Source organism: Odontesthes bonariensis, chromosome 12, assembly GCF_027942865.1.
Source record: "Odontesthes bonariensis isolate fOdoBon6 chromosome 12, fOdoBon6.hap1, whole genome shotgun sequence".
Classification (NCBI taxonomy): domain Eukaryota; kingdom Metazoa; phylum Chordata; class Actinopteri; order Atheriniformes; family Atherinopsidae; genus Odontesthes; species Odontesthes bonariensis.
In genome coordinates, this window is record NC_134517.1 from 34889782 (window position 1) to 34913777 (window position 23996).

The 23996-nt window shown below is 39.3% G+C and overlaps 1 protein-coding gene across 3 annotated transcripts in view; it reads left to right on the plus strand.

Moving 5' to 3' along the window:
* ankrd44 (ankyrin repeat domain 44) overlaps positions 1-23996 on the plus strand; it is a 57174-nt gene that overhangs the window by 683 nt on the left and 32495 nt on the right. For all 3 annotated transcript variants that reach the window (XM_075480227.1, XM_075480228.1, XM_075480229.1), the window contains exons 2-5: positions 13333-13416; positions 18393-18471; positions 19398-19468; positions 23594-23794. In XM_075480227.1, coding sequence (XP_075336342.1) covers positions 13333-13416; positions 18393-18471; positions 19398-19468; positions 23594-23794 — 435 coding nt within the window. The remainder of the gene's footprint in view (positions 1-13332; positions 13417-18392; positions 18472-19397; positions 19469-23593; positions 23795-23996) is intronic.

Consider the following 23996-nt stretch of genomic DNA (forward strand, 5'->3'; position numbering starts at 1 on the left):
ACAGAACACCCGCATAAATATGAATGAAATTGGACGACTGTTCAGATTTTCGTCCTTTAAAAGCAGGACAGAACAGCTCTGACTTCCCGCTCATTTTCCTTCCGCAAGAAGTAAACCAGTTACTAAAGGGAAGTCACCAAATGAACCTCCAAATACTCACACAGTACTTTACTGAAGCGTTTTAATTTTAATCAGAAATTATGTCTTCTTATTGTGTAAAAACTGCGTCTGTTTGAGAGCAAAGTGACCCTACAGTTAAAATACATTGAACACAGAATTCAGGAATTTATAATAAAAAAAGACTTTATGCTCACCTTACCTTAAAGAAATAAAAACGATCATAAAAAAAGTATTTTCAGACAAAAATGATAATATTGAAGAATAGCTACTAAAAAAGGAATAGTGACGCTAGCTTGGTTAGCCATGACTTAACGCAGTTAATACACTTTTTTTCTTTTATGAAGTTTCGTAATGTGTCTTTCATATATATATTTTCTTAATTTATTGTTTAATGTAAAATTTGAAAGTGAAAAAATGATTTATAATGGTAATAAGAAAACTTACTCTCTCCAAAGCTAACTAGCAAGCTAACTAGCCTAGCTTAGCAGAATAGAGCTGTGATTTCTTTGGATTCTGTGTGATTTTTTTTGTTGTGTCTTTTAACACATTTATATGAAATTTAATTACATATTTCATACATATTTAATTTATTTGGCGTTTTGTTGACATAAGCTGTTCAACTCCAGTAAGATTTTGAAGGACGTGGAGGGAAATTTTCTTGTTCTCTGTTGCAACGTGATAATTTTAGAGCTGCTCACCATGGCAACGACAAAACTCATTGGAGGTGTTTGTTTTTATTTTTGTGAATCTATAAATAATCTCATCCAGTTTTTAATTTCTTAGTTTTTTTTGTTTAATAAAAATAAACGTCTGGCTAAAAGCTAACTAACCTAGCTACGGAAAGTGATGTAGATGGGAGCTGTGTCCGGATAATTGTTGTATGTAGTATGATTAAATGGTGGATTTATCATCATGATAAAAGAACGCTTTGGGTTGTACGCTGTAGATCTGGTTGATCTTTAAAAATCTTCCTTCAGCACGATGCATTATGGTCTATCTTTGCTGGGTTAGTCACCTTTATGTCTGTGTTTTTCCCAAATTTATTGTAAAAGTACGCATGTAAACGCACACTTTTTACTGTTTTAATTTAGGAAATAACAGGGTTCACCATCCCAGTTTACAAGTGAAGGGACTATATTTTGTGATTTTTGTGTCATGATGAATACATTTAATTTTGAACGAGCTACCTCCTGCAGTCAGTGCAGTATTTGTGTTTATTTTCTGCAAATCATCGGGATTCATAACCTTTTCATCCAGTTCCTGCTCTCAGCTTCACGAACAGAAATGAATTGGCAGACTGTTCCTTCGATGAGTTTTTCTCACATCTTCGCAGAGGTGATGGATATTAAGAGCCCCAAAACCACATTTTTATTTAATTATTTATTTGTTTAAAGTTAAATTCACTTTAGAAAAACTCAAAAATCTTTAGTTTACATGAAATTTGTAATATTAAACATTAAAAAATGTAAATATTAAACATTAAATTAAATGCAAGATGGAATAAATTAGCTGATTGGATATGGGGTGAATCTAAGTTGTTTTTATAGCAGATTAAAGTCACTTTTAAACAAAAAAAGACTTTTTTTTTTTATAGGTTCAAAAAAAGCAAACAATTCAAAAGCACCATTTTGGATTATTTGCAGTTAATCAGGGAAGATGCAGCGACGTTTATCAAAGTAAAAGACGCTTCACCCATCAGTCATAAGTTAAAAATGTAGAAAATGCAGATTTATCATGTGTCATAAACAAAAAAAGACTCATTTTTTGCTTTTGAATTGTTTGCTTTGTTTGAACCTATAAAAAATGACTCTTTTTTTGTTTAAAAGTGACTTTAATCTGCTATAAAAAAAACAATTTAGATTCACCCCATATCCAATCAGCTAATTATTCCAGCTTGCATTTAATTTAATGTTTAATATTCAAATTTTCTGCTTTTCACTGTCAAATTTCATGCAAACTAAAGATTTTTTAGTTTTTCTGAAGTGAATTTAACTTTAAACAAATAAATAAATAAATAAAAATGTGGTTTTGGGGCTCTTAATATCCACCACCTCTGCGAAGATGTTCCAGGGATTCAATCGACTCATCGAAAGTCCGCCAATTCATTTCTGTGAGTGAAGCTGAGAGCAGGAACTGGATGAAAAAGGTTATGAATCCCGATTTGCAGTTAATCAGAGAAGATGCAGCGACGTTTATCAGAGTAAAAGACTTTTCAGCCATCAGAGTCATCAGTTAAAAATGTAGAAAATGCAGATTTATTATGTGTCATTGGTGCAAAGATCCTGCAGCGATAACGTTTTCATCCCAAGGAGACATCCTCGACCAACTGTCTCATCACAAGGTTCCCTAAGCTTCTGCTCTGGAGCTTTTGATCGTATCACATGATGCTCATCTGCAGAGTTTGCCCACTTCTATGATAGTAAACCCTCGATAAGTCATGTAAATATTCAGAGAAACAGGAATTGGAACGACTTCATTGACAACTTATTGCACACAAAAAGTGTGTAAAAATGTGTTTTTACTTCTTCTCTTTATTTATTACCTGCTGTAAAGCACTTTGGTACATCGTAAGGATTGTCTGTAAAGGGCTGTATAAATAAAATAAATTTACATTTACACAGTCAAAATCTCAAAAAGAGCTGCTGAACCATCAAATATGGATCGAACTTATGAGCCTCTGTCTTCTTTTACTCGTTGAAATCAACGAGTTCTGACAGAAACGGCTGCAAAGAGAGGCATAACATGTAAAAACAGATGTGTAATAACTGCAAAGAGACTCAAACGATGCTCGGCAGAGCCTCAAAACGGCAACAAACGGACGAAATGATTACAAAGAGACACACAAGGAAACAAAAACCGAGTCAAATTTAAATCCAGGAAATGCGTTCGGTCTAAATTTATTGAATCCAGTCTGACAGGATGTCAGCATGTGTGCGTCTTCCTGTCAGAACAGGAGGGACATTTGGGTGCTTTAACCTTTTTATAGCATTAAGAAAAAGAGACATATGGAAGTTTGAATTGTTTTGAAGTTGAATTTTTTTCCAAGAATTTTTTGAAGTTGAATTTTTTTTTCCACAGAATTTTTTTAAGTTGAATTTTTTTACACTGAATTTTGTTTTTAGAAATTGATTTTTATTTTTACACTGTTGGTTTTTCAAATTCAAAGTCTGATTTTGATGCTGTAGAAATTCGTATTCAAACTCTGATGGCACAGAAAAACTTCCATAGAGACGCAAACAAATGATTTAACTGATTAAAAAACAAAACTCGTGTAAAATGAGAAATTAAGCAGATTAAACAGAAATATCGTGTCCGGCAGCACAGAGTTCCTGCATGAAACTGAAGGTATATGAACCTATAAAAGGATGATTTTGGCTGGGCTGTTGGTACAGAGTAATGAGCATTCATTCGGAAGCTGAAACCAGAGCAGAATAGATGATCTCCGTGCTGTTTGTGGTGCTTCATACATCACTGGGCCGCCCTGCAGGTCCCTGCGCTTCTCTTTGGGAAGCACCTTCCTCTCTGGTCTGTTCAGTCATGTCTCAACTGTAGAAACCCCTCATCTGACGCTCCTATCAGATCTGTCTTCAAGGAAGGAAGAGCTGTTTTTTATTTCTCTGTGTGTGTGTGTGTGTGTGTGTGTGACCCAGAACTGTAGGACTTCCTGTTATTTTCAGACAACACGCTGATGATGACTGATAACCGAATGCCTCTGCTGCAGGAACCTTTTCAACCTGAGACCTGCAGCTTTAACCCTGATGCCGCAGCTTCGGTTTCTCGGTTGTCTTTGTGAATAAGAACGAGCTGCTCGTGCGCTTTTGTTCAGCTGACTTTTCTCATGTCTTTTCATTTCAAATACCGACGAGCTTTGCAGGGGAGAGAACTCGTGTTTCCAGCAGACAGAATTCAAACCGACTACAGGAAGTTGTTGACTTCTGACTGGTGCTGCTGCTCATATCTGTGTCTCTATATTAAATGTAGTCGGTCTTGTTCTTGATGCCTCCGGTGTTTCCTGTCTGCGCTCAGACATGTTAAAACTCAAATATGACATTTCTTATTATTTATAAATCACTGCCAAACTATTTGACTTCTTTTGTCAAATAAACAAACGGCTTTTTATGTAATTATGAACAGAGGTGGGTAGAGCAGCCAAAAACTGTACTCAAGTAAAAGTACTGTAACTTTAGAATAATATGACTCAAGTAAAAGTAAAAAGTAGTCATCCAAATAATTACTTGAGTAAGAGTAAAAAAGTGCTCGGTGAAAAAACTGCTCAAGTACTGAGTAACTGTTGAGTAACGTCTGATTTATTTGTTAACACAAGCATTCAATCAGACAGACAAAAATACTAAATAATCATCTTTAGGGGAATTAGAGTTCATCCAATTGATAAAATGAATTAAAATGAATTAATTAATTACAAAATAGCTTAAATTAAAATAATCCAGGTAAATTCAAGAACTTCAATAAAAAATAAAAGAGACTTAGGAAATGTTTAAAACATATGTAACCCATATGTAACCTAAAAAACAAACATTCACCTATCCATGGGGGAAAACGAGTTTAGGAAACTTAGCGCTACATGTTTCCTCAAGTTAGATGTTGAGTTTCTGCTGAAATGTGCGTTTGTTTTGGTTGCCACAGAAGACACATAATGTAGCTGCTGTTTCTCACTCTTTGTAAGGTAAACATGCTTTCAGTATGAGGCCTCGTCTGCGTCTTCATTTCCCACCGTTGGTTCTGACATTTTTCATCTGTTTCTTTCTTTGTTTACTACGACTGCTAATGCTAAAGCTAACCCGTCCCGCCGCTGAGATCGAGTACGGTCACGTGACCAGACTGCACGGCTGCGTCTGATTGGTGGAACACAGTCAGGTGGTAGAGCCTTTGGCGGAAGTCTCTCTCTCTGTCAGAATAAAACATTAAAATGAGGCGTACGCGGGGGGATAAAAATAATGAGGCGTAGAATACCAAAGAGGTAAGAAGAAAAGTAACCAGCTCATTGTAGCCTAATGTAGCGGAGTAAGAGGACAGCTTCTGCTGCACACATCTACTCAAGGAAAAGGAAAAAGTATAGAGATTTAAAACTACTCCTAGAAGTATAATGCTTTCAAAAACTCAAGTAAATGTAACTCGTTACTGCCCACCTCTGGGTATGATCACATATTCTGGATGGAGACACTGGTCAGGATGTCTGAGGTGTGTTTGTGTATTCGGGACATGAACGTCATGTATTCCAGGTTTGCCTGTGTGTGTTTGCAGCATGTCTTTGGAATGAAAACAGATAATCCGATGCAGGACGTTTGTGTAGGATAAGAGGCCAAGAAGATAAAGACTGCATCACTGGGTCTTAGAGAGTGTGGCTTTGATAACTGGCTTTGGTTCTGGTTCCTGATGTGTAAACCTCTTGGACTCGTAATGTTAACACCTCATATAACTGCTGGTGAAGATAAAAAACAGAGTAACACTAATGCTGTGAACTTGAGAAGTTTTTAGGCTGAAGGGGAGAGTTGGTGTGAAATATGTCAAATATGATAAACATGACTCATTTCAACATGACAGGCTAATTTTAGTAGTTAAATTTGCTTAATCAATATAAAGTTAGCTATTAGATTAACCTTAGCGTGGTTATATTAGCAGTTATTCGAGCCCAGCTGTGATAACTTAAACAAAATTATGTTTGTCCAACTAATTTAATGTTAGCTACTAAATTAGCTTAAACGATGCAACGTTAGCAACCAAGTTAACTCAAATTAGATCATTTTAGCAGTGACATTAGCCAAGATGAGGTAGTTTCAGTAGCTACATTAGCCTAAACAGGGCCATATTAGGAGCTACGTTTGCCAAATTAAAGCAGTGTTAGCAGTCCAACAATGAATAATGTTAACAGGTACATTAGCCCAAACAAGGTAGAATAATCTAGTGTAATCTATATAAATAATGTTTTCCCAGTAAATGTAATATAATATGTATTAGCCCACACAAGACAATGTTAGCAGCTACTTTAGCCCAGCTGTGATAACTTAAGGGGTTAATTTTAACAAAATGATGTTTGTCCAACTAATGTAATGTTAGCTACTAAATTAGCTCAAACAATATGACGTTAGCAACCAAGTTGACTCAAATTAGATAATTTTAGCAGTTACATTAGCCAAGATGATGTAGTTTCAGCAGCTACATTAGCCTAAACACGGTCATATTAGCAGCTATGTGTGCCAAATTAAAGCAGTATTAGCAGTCTAACAATGAATAATGTTAACAGGTACATTAGCCCAAACAAGGTAGAACAATCTAGCGTAATCTATGTAAATAATGTTTGCCCAGTTAATGTAATATAAGATGTATTAGCCCAAACAAGACAATGTTAGCAGCCACACTATCACGATCATTTTAGCAGTTACATTAGCCAAGATGAGGTAATTTTAGCAGCTACATTAGCCTAAACACGGCCATATTAGCAGCTATGTTTGCCAAATTAAAGCAATGTTAGCAGCCACACTATCCCAAATGAGGTAAAGTTAGCAGCTACATTAGCCCAGCTGTGATAACTTAAGCGACAGGGTTCATTTTAACAAAATTATGTTTGTCCAATGATGTTAGGAACCAAAATAACTGAAATAGTGTAGTTTTAGCAGCTTTAACAGTAACCCAAATAAAGTCATATTAGAAGCTATGTTAGCCCAATTAAAGAAATGTTAGCAGCCCAAATAATTCTAATCTTAAAAACAGATGACACCATCTACATAATTTACTGTAACAGAGAAATAAAAACTCTTGCTAAGACTTGAAGGTGATTTGGAGTAAAATCTGAACATTAATCTCTCTGTTAGTGACTTACTTCAAATACTATTTGTGTCTTTATAAGCAAGAATTCTAGATATTCTCTGGCTTCAGTCTCTAAAGTTAAAGACCTTATTTATTGTTTATAGTTTACATGAATTTAAGTGGGATAGTTTTTGTGTTTGGACCAAACAAAACAAGGCGTTTTATGAAATGTGACAGAGGTTTTTTTATCTTTCTGAATGAGACGACGACGGATCTGTTTCCAGTTTGTTCTGCTGGGCTGAGCTGAAGAACACTTTCCAGTTGTTTTGGTTCCTAATGGGATCTGGGTCACATTGCTTCGGCCTTAAGCCTAATAAGAAGTGTGTGTGTGTTGTGGGGGATATGCATGTGAGCATGTGTGCTGCAACAATGACCTCTTATATTTGAGATAGCCTGCAGGGATGGTATCCCAGGAAGACCAGAATGAGAGTCAAAGTCAGGATGTCACTTCCTCTCAGGCCTCCGTTCCCATGTCTACCCAGCTTTTCTTTTATTGGTTGAGAATGTTTGCTGAAGTCCTTTTTTTTCTCTTTCTTCTGTTTTTAAATTATTAAAATGGTCACAGAAATTACAGGCTTTAACCACGATGCAACTTCTTATTTCCTGTTTCGGTTCACACACCCTGCGTACATAAGTCCTGACTATGTGATCACAGACTGCACTGAGATGGAGACTGATGCCAGCTGAGGCTTTTAGGAGTGCATGCCAAGTGTCGGCTGCTTGTTTAAAGGCACAGTTCCCCTTCAATTTTATGAGCCCAGATTGAAAAAGTCTCCCTCGTTTTTCAACCTATATATCTCTGATTTTACATGTCTCTATGCAAAAGTTTACAATTTTTAGCAAGTTATATCTCATGTAAATTAAACTTGACATTTCACAGGGGCTGTGAGTTAGCAGCGAATCAAATTAGCATCTTTTTACTCATTAATCTACACTTAATTACTCTTAAGATTTGTCTTTAACATGACTGAAGTCCATTTGTGGTAAGTTAGTCATTTCCAGACGACTGTCAAACAGATTTGAAGCAGATAAAACGCTGATCATGCTTGATTTAATCACCTGGATTGGAGTAAATAAACAAGTGTAACTCGATAGGATCTACTCCACACGGCTGTTATAAACAGAGTGGCTGTTGCTAACCAGACGCAAAACTTGGATGAAGAAGCCACAACCAAAACAAGTGGCCATGGCCATATATGAGAGAAAAATTAAGATAATTCTCAACTGTTGTCTTTGTTCTTTCATATCAGCGAGTGTTCGTAATGTCTGCAAACAGAAACAGCTGATCCGATGTGATCCGTCATGATGGTAACATATTTGCTACATCAGAGCGTGCTCACCTGTGTACATAAGATCCTGAAAAGCAGTGCAAATCTGAGCAAAAACCGAGACTTAAAGTTCAAGGAATCTCTTTAGACTTCTGTGATAAAGCTGCAGGGATGAGGAAGCAAAACCATTTCTGGATCTTTGAGTGTTCCAGGAGCTCCGTGGCCTCATTTCCAGGATATTTGGAGCTACCAAGACTCTTCCCAGAGTCAAATAGGCAGAGGTGGGTAGAGTAGCCAAAAACTGTACTCAAGTAAGAGTACTGTTACAGTAAAAGTAAAAAGTAGTCATCCAAATAATTACTTGAGTAAGAGTAAAAAAGTGCTCGGTGAAAAAACTACTCAAGTACTGAGTAACTGTTGAGTAACGTCTGATTTATTTGTTAACACAAGCATTCAATCAGACAGACAAAAATACTAAATAATCATCTTTAGGCAGATTAGAGTTCATCCAATTGATCAAATAAATTAAAATGAATTAATTAATTACAAAATAGCTTAAATTAAAATAATCCAGGTAAATTCAAGAACTTCAATAAAAAATAAAAAAGACTTAGGAAATGTTTAAAACATATGTAACCCATATGTAACCTAAAAAAGAAACATTCACCTATCCATGGGGGGAAAAACGAGTTTAGGAAACTTAGCGCTACATGTTTCCTCAAGTTAGAAGTTGAGTTTCTGCTGAAATGTGCGTTTGTTTTGGTTGACACAGAAGACACATAATGTAGCTGCTGTTTCTCACTCTTTGTAAGGTAAACATGCTTTCAGTATGAGGCCTCGTCTGCGTCTTCATTTCCCACCGTTGGTTCTGACATTTTTCATCTGTTTCTTTGTTTGTTTGCTACGACTGCTAATGCTAAAGCTAACCCGTCCCGCCGCTGAGATCGAGTACGGTCACGTGACCAGACTGCACGGCTGCGTCTGATTGGTGGAACACAGTCAGGTGGTAGAGCCTTTGGCGGAAGTCTCTCTCTCTGTCAGAATAAAACATTAAAATGAGGCGTACGCGGGGGGATAAAAATAATGAGGCGTAGAATACCAAAGAGGTAAGAAGAAAAGTAACCAGCTCATTGTAGCCTAATGTAGCGGAGTAAGAGGACAGTTTCTGCTGCACACATCTACTCAAGGAAAAGTAAAAAGTATAGAGATTTAAAACTACTCCTAGAAGTATAATGTTTTCAAAAACTCACTCAAGTAAATGTAACTCGTTACTACCCACCTCTGCAAATAGGTGATGCAGAACCCAGTAGTCGCTCTTCAAAGGTCGAACACAGCTTTGCACCTTTTTCGGGATTTTATGGGTTTGAAACTGAGTATAAAAGGGTTGAAGCCTCTCTGGAGTTTGTCAGATGACATTTAGGATACTTTAAAAGCAGGAAATAATAGATTCTCAGATCAGATGATGCGTCGCTACTGGCTAATGCTATCACTGCAGTGAAGCACGGTGGTGGCAGCATCATGTTGTGTACCAAAGAGACTGGAGGGAATTAAAGAAAAGAGCTTTGCAGTCATATACAGAGAGGACCTTGAGGAAAACCGATGCACGATGGTTCACCTTTGAACCACTTTCACAATGATGCAAACAGAAAAAAACTGTTTTTTTTTATATTTTTGGAACAAATATGGAGGTCCTGGAATGGTTTGAACTAAGAATAACCTCATAGATCATCCGTAAAGACGCCTGAAGATGGAAGTTTAGACAGTTTACAAACTCCAAATTCAGTTGTAACTGTTGTTAAAGTAGCTTCTTACTAAGTGTTGAATGTATAGAATACTTTTTGATAAATGTACACGTTCACATTCAAGGGGACCAAACAGGTCACATGAGGAAGTATTTCTGAGTTTCCAAAGCAGAAGTGAAACGTTGCTCTGTGGTTGGTTCCTCTCTCAGGTTTCTGAGAAGGAGAGACTGTGCAACAGGAAGTGAAGCAGAAACACACAGGAAGTAAAGTGTTAGATGTGAGTCATCAGTAACATCTACAGTATACAGTCTTGAATTATATATCCCCTTCAGACCTGCATTTTTTTGGCTGAGCAAAAAAAATTTTTCAAACTGATTCTGACTCCTCTCCAACATAAAAACAAAGTGCAAAAAACACATTTTTGATATCTCATGTTTTTAATAGTATTTTTTCATGTCAAATCCGATGGACGCCACGACAAAATGGGCGTAAAATGTCATGAAAAACATAAGGAAAATAATGCTGAGTTTTTCCACATAGTAACCAATCAGGTATGACCTAAACATCTGGAACTGGATGTTTGCATGGTTTTGAGTCTGTGTACAGTTTTTAACATGCACATGAACTTGACGGTGTATCACAGAGTGAGCAGGGAACAGCAGTGAGGTCATCACCAGTAAAACCTGGAGCCTGCAAGAAGAGACAGAAATAAAGCAATCTGAACAAGCACATGATCACAATAGATGTGTGACTGCAGATAAGATTACCTGAAAAATCTGTTTTTCCCATAGTAAACTGTATGAAAATTAAAAACTTACAAGTATGTTGTTTCTTTATATTCTTACACTTAACATTTTAGTGTTAGCTAAACTCCTGATGTCCATTGCAACGGACATCAGACTTTGAAAAAATCCCATGAATTAATGATATGATATATATTCAAAATAACTTCAAATATTATCACTTGTAACTGTTACAATTATACTGAGAGCAAATTTATTTGGCCAGCATGAACATAAATAGATATTTTTGATTGAAAATGGACACTTACTCTTCCCTCTCTGCAGTCGCTCAGCCATGCTCGTCTTGTCTGATGTCTGTAACTCTCTCAGAGCTTGCTCAATGTCATGAAATGATTGTGATTGGATAATCAGGATCCAGTCAGTAACATGCACTGCTGGCATCATTAAATTACAGAGTATTTATTGGTTTAGAGACAGAAATATGTCATGTCCATTCCAATGGACGTAGGGTCTGAAGGCAGCAGATTCAACTTTTGTTACAGTTGTAACCATATCAGCAATTTTTATAAGATGGTTACTGTTAGTTTGTATCGGTTCTAATAAAATACAATTTTTAAAATTGCTGTACATAAGTATTTTAAGAATAAGAAAATATGTTAGCCTTAGCTAAATTAGCCCAAACAATGTAATGTAAGCAGATATCTTACCCAAAAGAAGGTAGTGTTAGCAGGTACATTAATGTTAATAGGATAATGTTAGCAACTTTGCTATGTTAGCCCAAACAATATACTGTTAGCAGGTGTAATATGCTTATCAGGGTAATGTTAGCAGCTTTGCTACGTTATCCAAAACAAGGTAATGTCAGCGGCTTAGCTACCTTTAGCCCAAAGAAGATAATGTTGGGTGATATATTAACCTCATCAGGGTAATGTTTAGCGTCTGTGTTAGCCTAAACCACAGATTCTATAATAGGACAGATACGCCACTCACGGTGCATTTCCGGTTTCCAACGAGGCGATTTTGGGTGCAGTTCCACCCTCTTTCCACGTGGGGCGCCCAATTTTGGAGACCAGAATGAATGGAGTCCTATGGAGCTATACGCCCTTTCGTGCCCTTATCTCAAGATATAATTTTTTCTCTAGTAATTCGAATGTTGTTTTCGAAAAAGGGTGTTTAGAAAATACCCATGGCTGAGATTTAGATTTTTAGAGCCACTCATTTGCTTAAAAAAAGGATTTGAAGTGTATATGACGTCATACATAGCGGGTCGACCAGCTGTCATTAGCACAATGCTAGCGCGTTGTGGACAACAAGAAGCCAACCAGTAAGAAATCAAAGCGATATATGTACTCGTTCAGTAGATTTTTTACTTGAAACCCATGTTGAGCTCTCAGAAACTACATTCAAATCGAGCGCTCTTGAGGAGACTTAGGTGAAACTGACCATTTGTAGCATCTAGCTCCATAGGGCCCCATTCATTCTGGTCTCCACCGACGCTCCCAGTGGAATTCTGGTGGAACTGCAGCCAAAAAGCCGGTACAATGGGGCTTAATACAGAGTGGCAAGGCTGTTCGTTATAATGGCTGTGCCTAAACAAGGTAATGTTAGCTGTTATGTTGGCCTAAACAAGGTATGTTAGCCTTCACATTATGTTTTCTATGTTTTCCTGAATAAAGTAATGTTAGCATGGTTTGTTTGTCTAAACAAGGTAATGTTAGTGTCTATGTTAGCCTTAACAAAGTAATATTAACTACTACGTTCACCCAAACAATTAATGTTAGCACTTTGTGACATTTGCCCAAACAAAGTAATGTTAGCAGCTGCACTACATTGGCTCAGATAACATGTTAGCCGTTATGTTAGCCTTAACAAAGTAACGTTAGCTGCTATATTAGTATTAAGATTTGTTGGAATATTGGCTTAAAAAAGGTGATATAAAACCAAATTATTCTAAATCTTCTACCAAGATTTTAGTAGCCACAGTTTATAATTGAAAATGTAGCTTCAGAAACACCTAATAATTCTAAAAACATCAGTTAACGTGCGGTAGCTAATTAGCCATCTGTATATTTCTTGTCTTGAGTTTTTGAGACAATCTTCGACAGGGTTTTATATCAACATTACTGTTGAGCACTAGTCTCACCTTTTTTTTTAAACGAGTGAATGAACAGTACATCTAGCATTCTGTTTTTCATGGTCTTTGGTTAACTCGGATGTTGCCGTCTCTGTCCCTGTATTTGCTGCGTGTGCTGGGGGCCTATATTTACCTCGTGTCTGTGATACTAGAAAGAAAAATAAGGGCTTCTGAGACGTGACCTCCACACATCGCCCTTCACTGAGGCCTTTTCATTGCACAAGCATTTTATTCTACTGATCCGTATCTACAAAGAATGTTTCCACAGGAGTTTGTCTGTGTGGCAGCAGATGGAAGAAGTGACAGGAGTTTTAAAAAGTCCAGCATTTTTTGCCCACCGTCTGAAGTTGTGTTCACACAGGCAGCCCTTCAGGCCGTGGGAGCGTTCAGGAAACGTTCTCATGTTCCCTCATCATGTCGCTTCACTTTGAAAAAGCTGTTTGAATTGATTACATGTTCTTGTTTCACATCATGTGACCGTCTTGTTTCCCCCCCACCAGCCTCCTCTCGTCCAGGCGATCTTCAGTGCAGAGCCTGAGGAGATCCGAATGCTCATATACAAGTCTGAAGACATCAATATTCTGGTGAGGACACACACGTCCTTTCAGTTTGTCTCTGAAAAATCCATTAACCATATAAAAACTCTGAAGCCAGATTCCTCAGAAGTATTTTTCACACAACCCTGAGCGTAGAAACATCAGCAGAGGAAGACTTTGCAATGTTTTTACTGTTGTTTATTTGTAATTAGGGCTGGGCAACGATTCAAACTTTTAATCTAATTAATCACATGATTTCCCTGATTAATCACGATTAATCGCATTTGTACGCAAAGTCCAAAAATGAATCCAAAAGTAGTGTATAGCCTTTAGCATTTAGCTTTATTTTAAATGTGCTGCCATATGAATGAAAGTGCCATAACATTTGTTGTGCAAACACACTTTTAACATCAGCATCTTTCTGTAGTTTTTATGTAGAAGCCTCGCTCCACTGTCTGTTTCCTTGAATGACTTGCTGCTATCAGTTGTGTGTTTTGCCTTTAAGTGATATTTTAGACTGGAACTACTACGCTGAGAAGACAATTCAACTTGGCAGTGTTTACAGATGACTTTGGTTCTGTCGACTCCGCCGTCTGGAAGAACTTTAAAATGAAAATGGCCGAGTAAAAGTTCCGTACCCTTCTCCATGTTTGGTGGATCCGCCGATTACTTTCTTTTCCTGTTCCACAGCAGACAGCAGCAGACTTTTACAAAATAAAAGCCTGTGAGCACCAGACTTTTACAAAATAAAAGCCTGTGAGCAACAAACTTTTACAATAATAAAATGAATAATAAAACAGGGGGGGTCCGTGGCGTAGTGGGTTGAGCATGCGCCCCATGTACAGAGGCTATAGTCTTACAAAGACTATACATATACATATATTTTTACATTTTTTACTTTATTTTATTATTATTATATTTTTTGTTTTTATGGCACCAAACAGACCAGGCCAAATTCCTCGTGATGTAAAAATGACTTGGCAATAAAACCTTTTCTGATTCTGATTCTGCAGCTGGCCCCGGTTAGAGTCCCGCATCGGACGGCCCTGTGCTGCATGTTGTTCCCCTTCTCTCTGCCCCCTGCTTCCTGTCTCTCTGAACTTTCCTATCCATTAAAGGCACAAAGGCCCCCAAAAATTTAATTAAAAAGAATAAATAAATAAAATTAAAATAAATAAATAAAATAAAAAAAATCTGCGTTAATGCGCGATAAAATATTTATCGGTGTTAAGTAATTAACGAGTTAACGCGATAATAACGAGTTAACTCGCCCAGCCCTATTTGTAACACTATCCTTTATGTCTTCTGGTGTTCAGAGACTCTGATTTAGGATTTATTTAATGAGGCTTGTGAGAATAAACAGTGTGTTTGTTGGAGTTAGTTAAGATAAAGATACCCTGGATATGTCGAACCTGCTGGGTAAAGACAGGTCTCCTGAGGTGCTCATTAAATACGCTGATAAACAGATGAAGCTTGCTCTTACACAGTTTTTACGGCTGTCGCTCGCAGAGATGAATAAAACCTGTTTTTAAGTCAGACTGTAAGAAAGTGAAGCTGAAGAAGAACAGATTAAGTTTCAGGTGGGACAGTTTAGCTCCTCAAATTTAAAAACCTGACATTTGAGACCTCGGTTTTAGGTTCCTGTTTTTATTTTTAAACATAATAATACTAATAAATTTTAAAAAGTATTCAAAATGTAGGTTACAGCTTGCACTTCCAACAACAAATTAAATCATTTTCATTATCTCATTGTCCCTCCCTCAACAGTTCCAGAAATATTGTTGATGTATTTATTTATTTTTTTAAACATATATTTATTGGTTTTTCATGTTAATATAACAACATCCACCAATTTAAACATCTGAAACATATGGCAGTAAAGAAAATAATAATTAAATGATTAAAAAAGATGCATTAAACCACAGTAATTAGTCAGCAAATTACTGTGCAATGAATATGAAATAATGAAAATAATAAAGATAAATAAGTAAATAAACACATATATAAATAATAATAATAATAATACATTTAAATTATTCAAAATGTAGGTCACAACTTGCACTGATTAAATAATAAATTAAATCATTTTCATTATCTCATTCTCCCTCAACAGCTCCAGAAATACAGCTGCTTTTTTTCACTGCGTGTCAACTCAAAATCGGGTTTTAGGGAAATCAAACCCCACTCGATGGTATCCATCTTCTTCTCCTCCTTGTTCAACCCCCACTTCCTGTTTCAGAGCGGGAGGAGGGGCCGCAGGTCAGGGAAGCCAAAGTTCAGAGCGTGTGTTTATTTACATGCGTGTCGATGGACAACACGTGTAGCAGGAAGTGGGCCGTCCACCTCAGCCGAGTTTCTGCAGCCTCGGCTGCTCCCGTTACAGCCGAATGGACACAATGTGAAGCTCGTCTTCTGGCATATTTCAGACATATTTAAGCCAACATGAGTTCAAGCCCATGTTGCATCTTGTGGTGTAAACTGTACTCGATTTAAAATGCATATAAATTGGTTAAAGAGGAGAAAAATGTGCTTATTGGTGCTTGTTTTAGTCGGTAAAGGTAAATGTAAGCAGAGCTTTTGTTTGTTTACACGGGGCTCCTGTTGGGTATATTTCTGGTGTTTTATTGAGCTTCAACTGAAAGCAGCTGCAGGAAAAATCACTGAAAATATCCCAAGCACCCACTTCCTGCCTGTGGACGGATCACCGAACGGGTCCACTGGACGGAGCTTATAAATGTAACTCTGCAGCTTTGTTCTTCCTCTGCTTCTTCGACTTCATATCCAGGCTGCAGCTCAGTTTTTTTATGGTTCTCTCTTGAGTGAAGTGGAATAAACACCACACTGGCTTTTGATTTTTAAAATATGGTGGTCACAATATTCCCTCCTGTTGCTTCTGCAACTCGAACTCGGATAAGTGGAAGATGATGGATGGTCTCCAAAGCCCCCCCCGCCCCCACCACTGGGACCAGTTTGGGGGGAAAAAAAACCCCAAAAGACACGAGATAACAAATACAGAGGCTCCAAAGACATGCGACATAAAACAGTCAGGAGACGCACAAAGATACAAAAAGAACTGCAAAAAAGACACAAAGAGGTTCTAAACGACTGCAAAGAGGCACAAAAAGAGACAAAATAATTGTAAAGAAACACAAAGATACTAAAAAAACTGCAAAAAGACCAAACAAAAAGATAAAAAAGTGTTTGGAATAGTCTAAACCCGTTCCAAACCCAGTCTAAACCCGTTCCAAACCTGGTCTAAACCCGTTCCAAACCCGGTCTAAACTCTGTCTAAACCCGTTCCAAACCCGGTCTAAACCCGTTCCAAACCCAATCTAAACCTGTTCCAAACCAGTTCTAAACCCAATCTAAACCAGTCTAAACCAGTTCCAAACCCAATCTAAACCCAGTCTAAACCCGTTCCAAACCCGTTCCAAACCCGTTCCAAACCCGTTCCAAACCCGTTCTAAACCCGTTCTAAACCCGTTCTAAACCCGTTCCAAACCCAATCTAAACCCGTTCCAAACCCAATCTAAACCCGTTCCAAACCCAATCTAAACCCAGTCTAAACCTGTTCCAAACCCAATCTAAACCCAGTCTAAACCCGTTCCAAACCCGTTCCAAACCCGTTCCAAACCCGTTCCAAACCCGTTCCAAACCCGTTCTAAACCCGTTCCAAACCCGTTCTAAACCCGTTCCAAACTCGTTCTAAACCCGTTCCAAACCCAATCTAAACCCAGTCTAAACCCGTTCCAAACCCAGTCTAAACTCGTTCCAAACCCAATCTAAACTCTGTTTAAACCCGGTCTAAACCCAGTCTAAACTCGGTCTAAACCCAGTCTAAACCCGTTCCAAACCCAGTCTAAACCCGTTCCAAACCCGTTCTAAACCCGTTCTAAACCCGTTCTAAACCCAGTCTAAACCCAGTCTAAACCCAGTCTAAACCCAGTCTAAACCCAGTCTAAACCCGTTCCAAACCCGTTCTAAATCCAGTCTAAATCCAGTCTAAATCCAGTCTAAACCCGTTCTAAACCCAGTCTAAACCCAGTCTAAACCCGTTCTAAACCCGGTCTAAACCCGTTCCAAACCCAGTCTAAACTCGTTCCAAACCCAGTCTAAACCCAGTCTAAACCCAGTCTAAACCCGTTCCAAACCCGTTCTAAATCCAGTCTAAATCCAGTCTAAATCCAGTCTAAACCCAGTCTAAAACAGGTCCAAACCCAGTCTAAACCCGGTCTAAAACAGGTCCAAACCCAGTCTAAACCCGGTCTAAAACAGGTCCAAACCCGGTCTAAAACAGGTCCAAACCCGGTCTAAAACAGGTCCAAACCCGGTCTAAAACAGGTCTAAACCCGGTCTAAAACAGGTCCAAACCCAGTCTAAACCCGTTCCAATCACCAACAGACGTAAAACAAACACAAAGAACAGCTACAAAAAAGAGAATTCAAGTCATTAAAAACTGATTTAATCAGATAAGTAGAGATATTTTAAAGTGATGAAACAGTTCATATATGATTCAAGCGAAGGTAAAATCAGGAAAAGTGTCTTTTTTAAAAAAAAATTTCCTCCAATAGGGGATGAATAAAGTATTTTTCTATTTGACTCTATTTAAGACGTCAGAGTGGATTTAATCGGGCAGGTTGTTCCAGAACCTTCGGGCCTGAGCTGTAAACACTGTCAGTTTCAGCTGGTTTTGTGTCGCTGGATCAGATGGACGCATTAAAATTCATCAGAAATCATTTAAAAGTAGTCCTGAAGTGCATTCTGAGACATTCTGGGAGCCGTTTCTTGGTTCTGGCTGAAAACCAGGCAGCTGAGATCCATTTGGGCCCGAGTGAGTCAACACATTTTTGGGAAAAAGCGCCGTTGTTTTGATCCAGATTTTTGAGATTTCCTCGCCGTCTTTAAAAGTTTGTGGAGCTGGAAACTGTCCTCAGCTGTGTGGGACGTCTTGCTCCTGCACTGCAGAGCAGGGGCCCTTCTTCAGGGGCCCGTCGTCTCATAACGTGTCCCCGTGTGTCCCTCAGGATGCAGAGAAGCGCACCCCGCTGCACGCCGCAGCCTTCCTGGGCGATGCCGACATCACCGAGCTCCTCATCCTCTCTGGTAAGCTGCATGGCTCCTTCCTGGGGTCGTCTTCTTCTTCTACACTTTTTTTTGTTTCCATAGTTTAGAAATTGAAGGCAGAAATAGACGCTCCATCTGAGTCAGTGGCTGTGTTCGAAACCGCATACTTCTCCTACTACTCCTACTAACTTTTTGAGTTAGTATGCGAGTTTGAGTAAGCGAGAAGTTCCCGGATGCATACTAGATTGCCCGAAATGTTGGGTATGCATCATGAGGTTACTACTCATACTCAAACTACCCAAGATGCAACGTAACGTGATGTCACCGATCGTCATTTCCTGTCAAAACGGCAGTTTCAAGCTAGCTACAACGAGGGTAGGTTCACTTCCTGTTTTCAAAACAAAAGCACCAATTGTATGGTAATGGCTTTCCCTATGATAAAAGGCAACGGGTATTTTATTTTGTGAAAATAACCAGAAGTGCGTTGCTCACTGCGGCTAGCTTTAGTAGCGCCGAATTCGTGGGAACAAAATTGTAAACAGCCGGTATTTTGTCAGGTTTTCAACACGTTGGGGATCTAAACGACTACTTTCTCGCCTGAAAATGTTTCAAATGTTGCTAAAGTTTACAGAGTTTAGAGCTTAAGAGAAATCAGCTTCAGGCCGGCTGATTTCAGCTCAGGCAGGAGCGAAATGCATTGTGGGTAAACGCTCTGCATACTGTCTGATCGATGAGTATGCAGTATGTAGTATGCAGTATGTAGTATGGAAGTATGCGATTTCGAACACAGCCGTGTCCTTTTAAATTAAGGTTAAAACTAATGAACCAACTGCAGATTGAAGCTTTGTTTGTGTTACTTTACGTCTCAACCCGAAGTCACCTGACGTGTCTGAGCTGAAAGGTAAAAGTGTGTCCGTCCTCACGTCCCGTTTAACGCCATGTTCACTCCTGTTTCCACGCTGCAGGGGCCCGGGTCAACGCCAAAGATAACATGTGGGTCACCCCTCTGCATCGTGCGGTGGCGTCTCGGGGCGAGGTGAACACACACACACACACACACACACACACACACACACACACACACACACACACACATACACACACACACATTCTTGCACTCATAGCTGAGTAAGAACTGAGTGAAACCACTCACAAAGTGAGGACCAGTATTTCTAGTTCACTCAGAAACAAACAAAGTGTCATTCCAGACACTCGGTGGCGTAGTGATCCAATACACTGCTTCAGATTTTTGAGAAGCACAAAACATGCAGAAAAAGATTTTAATCTGTGTTAAACTTTAGGGGTGAAAAATTAGGACACTTAGGACATTCTGAGGTCCTAAGTGTCAAAATTAGAGGATAGCATCTATATAACCTAAGGAGGTCATCTAGAAGGGAAACAAAGTGAAGACTGGCCAAAATGTCCTCACTATGTAAAAATGACCTCACTCTGTTGGTTAAAAACTTGACTTGGTCCTCACTCAACAGTAAGTGAAGGACACACACACACACACACACACACCTGTTCACCTAGCGGGTCTTTTTGGCCTCACCCAGCTTCCTTACATGCTCTCATGCTTCATGAATCTGTCGGAGCCATAAAACCAGCTGCATCGCTCCCAGTATCGCTCCCAAACTGGTAATTCAGCATGGTTTGAATAGCTGCTCGCTGAGTTTTAAAGGGGTGACCAAGAGTTTAGCGACGCTCCGGTGAAGCAACACTAAAGTGTTTCACTCTCAACGTGAAACTTCTGAACGTGGAATAAATCGTCTTGATACCTTTTTTTGTTTTTCAATATTGTTGGTGCAGTTTGAATTCAGACAGAACATTAGATTTGTTCAGATATGTCCTCATCAGGGCTTTGATTTAGAGTAGAAATGCTCTTAACTTCCTCCTTCCTTCTTCGCTGCTTTGCTTCTGCCTTCGATCCTCTGTGTTTCCTCTTCAGCTCGTCTTGATTCTGGGAAAACTTTCCTCTCCTCCTGGTCACAACAGTGGTTAAAATATCCCAGAAGTGCCAGCAGAAATCCCCTACGCTTCAAATTAAGTGTAAAAGATTCCCCGAATTCAGTGTTTTTACTGAAAAATCTCACGATAAAACCTCAACGAGCTGCTGCGAACGCGACACCAAATTAGAATTTATTTAGGGATTTAGTCAGGATGACGATTTCAGCACGTTTTCTTTTATTCGACAGCAAGTAACCACAGTTTTCACGAAGGTTTCGAGTATTCTGTCGAAAAAGACTGTCTTTATATGAACTGTTCATTGGGTTATTTTCCACAAAATGGAACAGATTAAAGCATTGAACTTCATTTTAAGATATCTTTTAAAACAACAGAAATTAGCCACTATTTGTCCCAGCCCAAGCCTCAGTGTCCTTCTGTTCTCTGCTAGCTTATTTCTATTCTCTGCTAGTTTATTTCTGTTCTCTGCTAGTTTATTTCTGTTCTCTGCTAGTTTATTTCTGTTCTCTGCTAGTTTATTTCTGTTCTCTGCTAGTTTATTTCTGTTCTCTGCTAGTTTATTTCTGTTCTCTGCTAGCTTACTTCTGTTCTGTGCTAGCTTCCTTCTATTCTCTGCTAGCTTATTTCTGTTCTCTGCTAGCGTCCTTCTGTTCTCTGCTAGTGTCCTTCTGTTCTCTGCTAGCTTACTTCTGTTCTCTGCTAGTTTATTTCTGTTCTCTGCTAGTTTATTTCTGTTCTCTGCTAGTTTATTTCTGTTCTCTGCTAGCTTACTTCTGTTCTAGACCTGTCTGCAGCTTTTGACACAGTCTCCCACACTTACCTGCTGCACCGTCTCCATGATCACTTAGGCCTCTCTGATTCCGCCCTCTCCTAGTTTCACTCCTACCTCTCCACTAGGACGCAATACATCGCTATCAAGGACTCCAACTCGACCCCAGCTCCAGTCAACCACGGCGTGCCCCAAGGCTCAGTGCTTGGCCCCCTGCTGTTCACCATCTATATGCTCCCTCTCGGCCAGATCATCCGCCAACATGGGCTCAGTTTTCATTGCTATGCTGACGACACCCAGCTCTATATTAGCACTACACCATCTGCCCATCTCCCTCCCCTATCACTAGTTCACTGTTTGAGAGACATTAAGATTTGGATGGCCACCAACCTACTCAAACTGAACAACAACAAGACAAAGCTCATGGTGGTGGCCTCTCCATCTCAGTCCAAGGAAGTTGAGGATGTCCTACTGAATGTTGATGGCTGTACCATCAGGCCGTCCCAAGAAGTACGCAACTTGGGTGTTATCCTGGACTGTAACCTCTCACTCCAAGCTCATATCAGTAGCGCCACCAAATCCGCCTTCTTCCATCTCAAAAACATCTGCAGACTCCGGCCCTCACTGTCAGACCCAGTTGCAGAGACTCTGATCCATGCCTTCATCACCTCCCGTCTGGACTACTGTAATGGTGTCCTCTATGGTCTTCCAAACAAAGCACTGGACAGACTACAGCGTGTCCAAAACTCGGCTGCCAGGATCCTCACCAACACAAAGCGGTGGCAACACATTACCCCCACACTGAAACACCTTCACTGGCTCCCAGTGAAGTCACGCATCACCTACAAAATCCTACTCCTCACATACAAATCCCTCCACACTCTTGCTCCCCAGTACCTCTCCGATCTCATCCAGCAACACTCCCAACCAAGGTCCCTGAGGTCCTCTGACAAGAACCAGCTCGTCACTCCCCGCTCCAGACTACGGATCTTTGGAGACCGAGCCTTCTGTGTTGCTGCCCCCACCCTTTGGAAGAGTCTACCTCTCCATATCCGCCAAGCTCCCACACTGGAAACGTTCAAAAAGCACATCAAATCCCACTTATTCACTGAGGCCTATGGTCCTTAATCACCTTGGCCCCATCCCCATTTCTACCCCCTCCCCTCTTCTTTCCTCTATTCCCTAGCCCCATCTCCTTTTTGTAAAGCGACCTTGGGTTACTTGAAAGGCGCTATATGAAACCAAGTCGTCATTATTATTATTATTATTATTATTATTATTCTGTGCTAGCTTACTTCTGTTCTCTGCTAGTTTATTTCTGTTCTCTGCTAGCTTACTTCTGTTCTCTGCTAGTTTATTTCTGTTCTCTGCTAGCTTACTTCTGTTCTCTGCTAGTTTATTTCTGTTCTCTGCTAGCTTACTTCTGTTCTCTGCTAGTTTATTTCTGTTCTCTGCTAGCTTCCTTCTATTCTCTGCTAGCTTCCTTCTGTTCTCTGCTAGCTTCCTTCTGTTCTCTGCTAGCTTCCTTCTCAGCTAACAAGCCGACTGATTTCCATTAAAATGCTAACGTGTTCCCTTGTGTTTGTTCCGCTCAGTGGATTCAATATGTGAACTGGCTGCTTTCTGCAGAGATGCTGTAGCATTGGCGTTGTGTTATTTTGCTAAGCTAACTGGCTTTTACAATGGACACACTGTACAATATTTTCTTTTTTTCTTTACTCTGAAATGCTCTCAAACGTTATACATTTTTCCTCTTTTTCTCTGATTTGGCTCCTCGTTGTTTTCTCCGGTTTCAAGCAGATGTTAGAAATGATCGTTTGGCTGGTGGTTGATGGCTCATTCAGGTTCATGTCATTAATTTTCTTATTTAAAGCCTGAGAAATGAACAGTTTTAAAGAATTTCAGCTTTTCATCTGTGGAGGACTGAAACGGCCACAATCTGAAATAAATATATAAATAAATCAGTTTATGTGATGATAAATACTTTGGATTTCTGATGGATTTATCAGAGCTTGTGTTAAAGTCACCGTTTATTTAGAATTTATTTAATTTATTTATTTCTGTATTACTTACTTTTACATCGTTTTGATCTATTTATTCCCTCCAAATGATCTTTTTCTTTATTTTATTTTGATTTCATCAAACATTTTTGATCTATTTTTGTATTTTTTAAACATTTATGGATGTATTTACTCAGTTTTTTCCCCTTTTGCCCTTAAAGGCAAAATAAATATTATATATTAAATATTTTATTTAAAATAAAGAGCAACATGAAGATAAAATGAATGCGGTTTGAAATGAACCAGGAGACGCCAGATAAATGTCGGGGGACGACGCTGTTTGATTACATCCTGTTTCCTGATTGGCTGGTTGCTGGTTACAGAGGTTTTCTGTGATATAACATCTGTTTCTGACTCTCGTCCACAGTCGGCTGTGCGAGCTTTGATTCGCCACTCAGCGGACGTGAACGCCCGGGACAAGAACTGGCAGACGCCGCTGCACGTGGCTGCGGCCAACAACGCTCTGCGGTGCGCCGAGGCCATCATCCCGCTGCTGAGCAGCGTGAACGTGTCGGACCGCGGCGGCCGCACCGCCCTGCACCACGCCGCCCTGAACGGCCACACCGAGGTACGGCAGGACTGTGGCTGTGTTCGAAACCGCCTACTACATACTGCATACTACATACTGCATACTGCATACTACATACTACATACTGCATACTACATACTGCATACTACATACTACATACTGCATACTACATACTGCATACTACATACTACATACTGCATACTACATACTTCATACTACATACTACATACTACATACTACA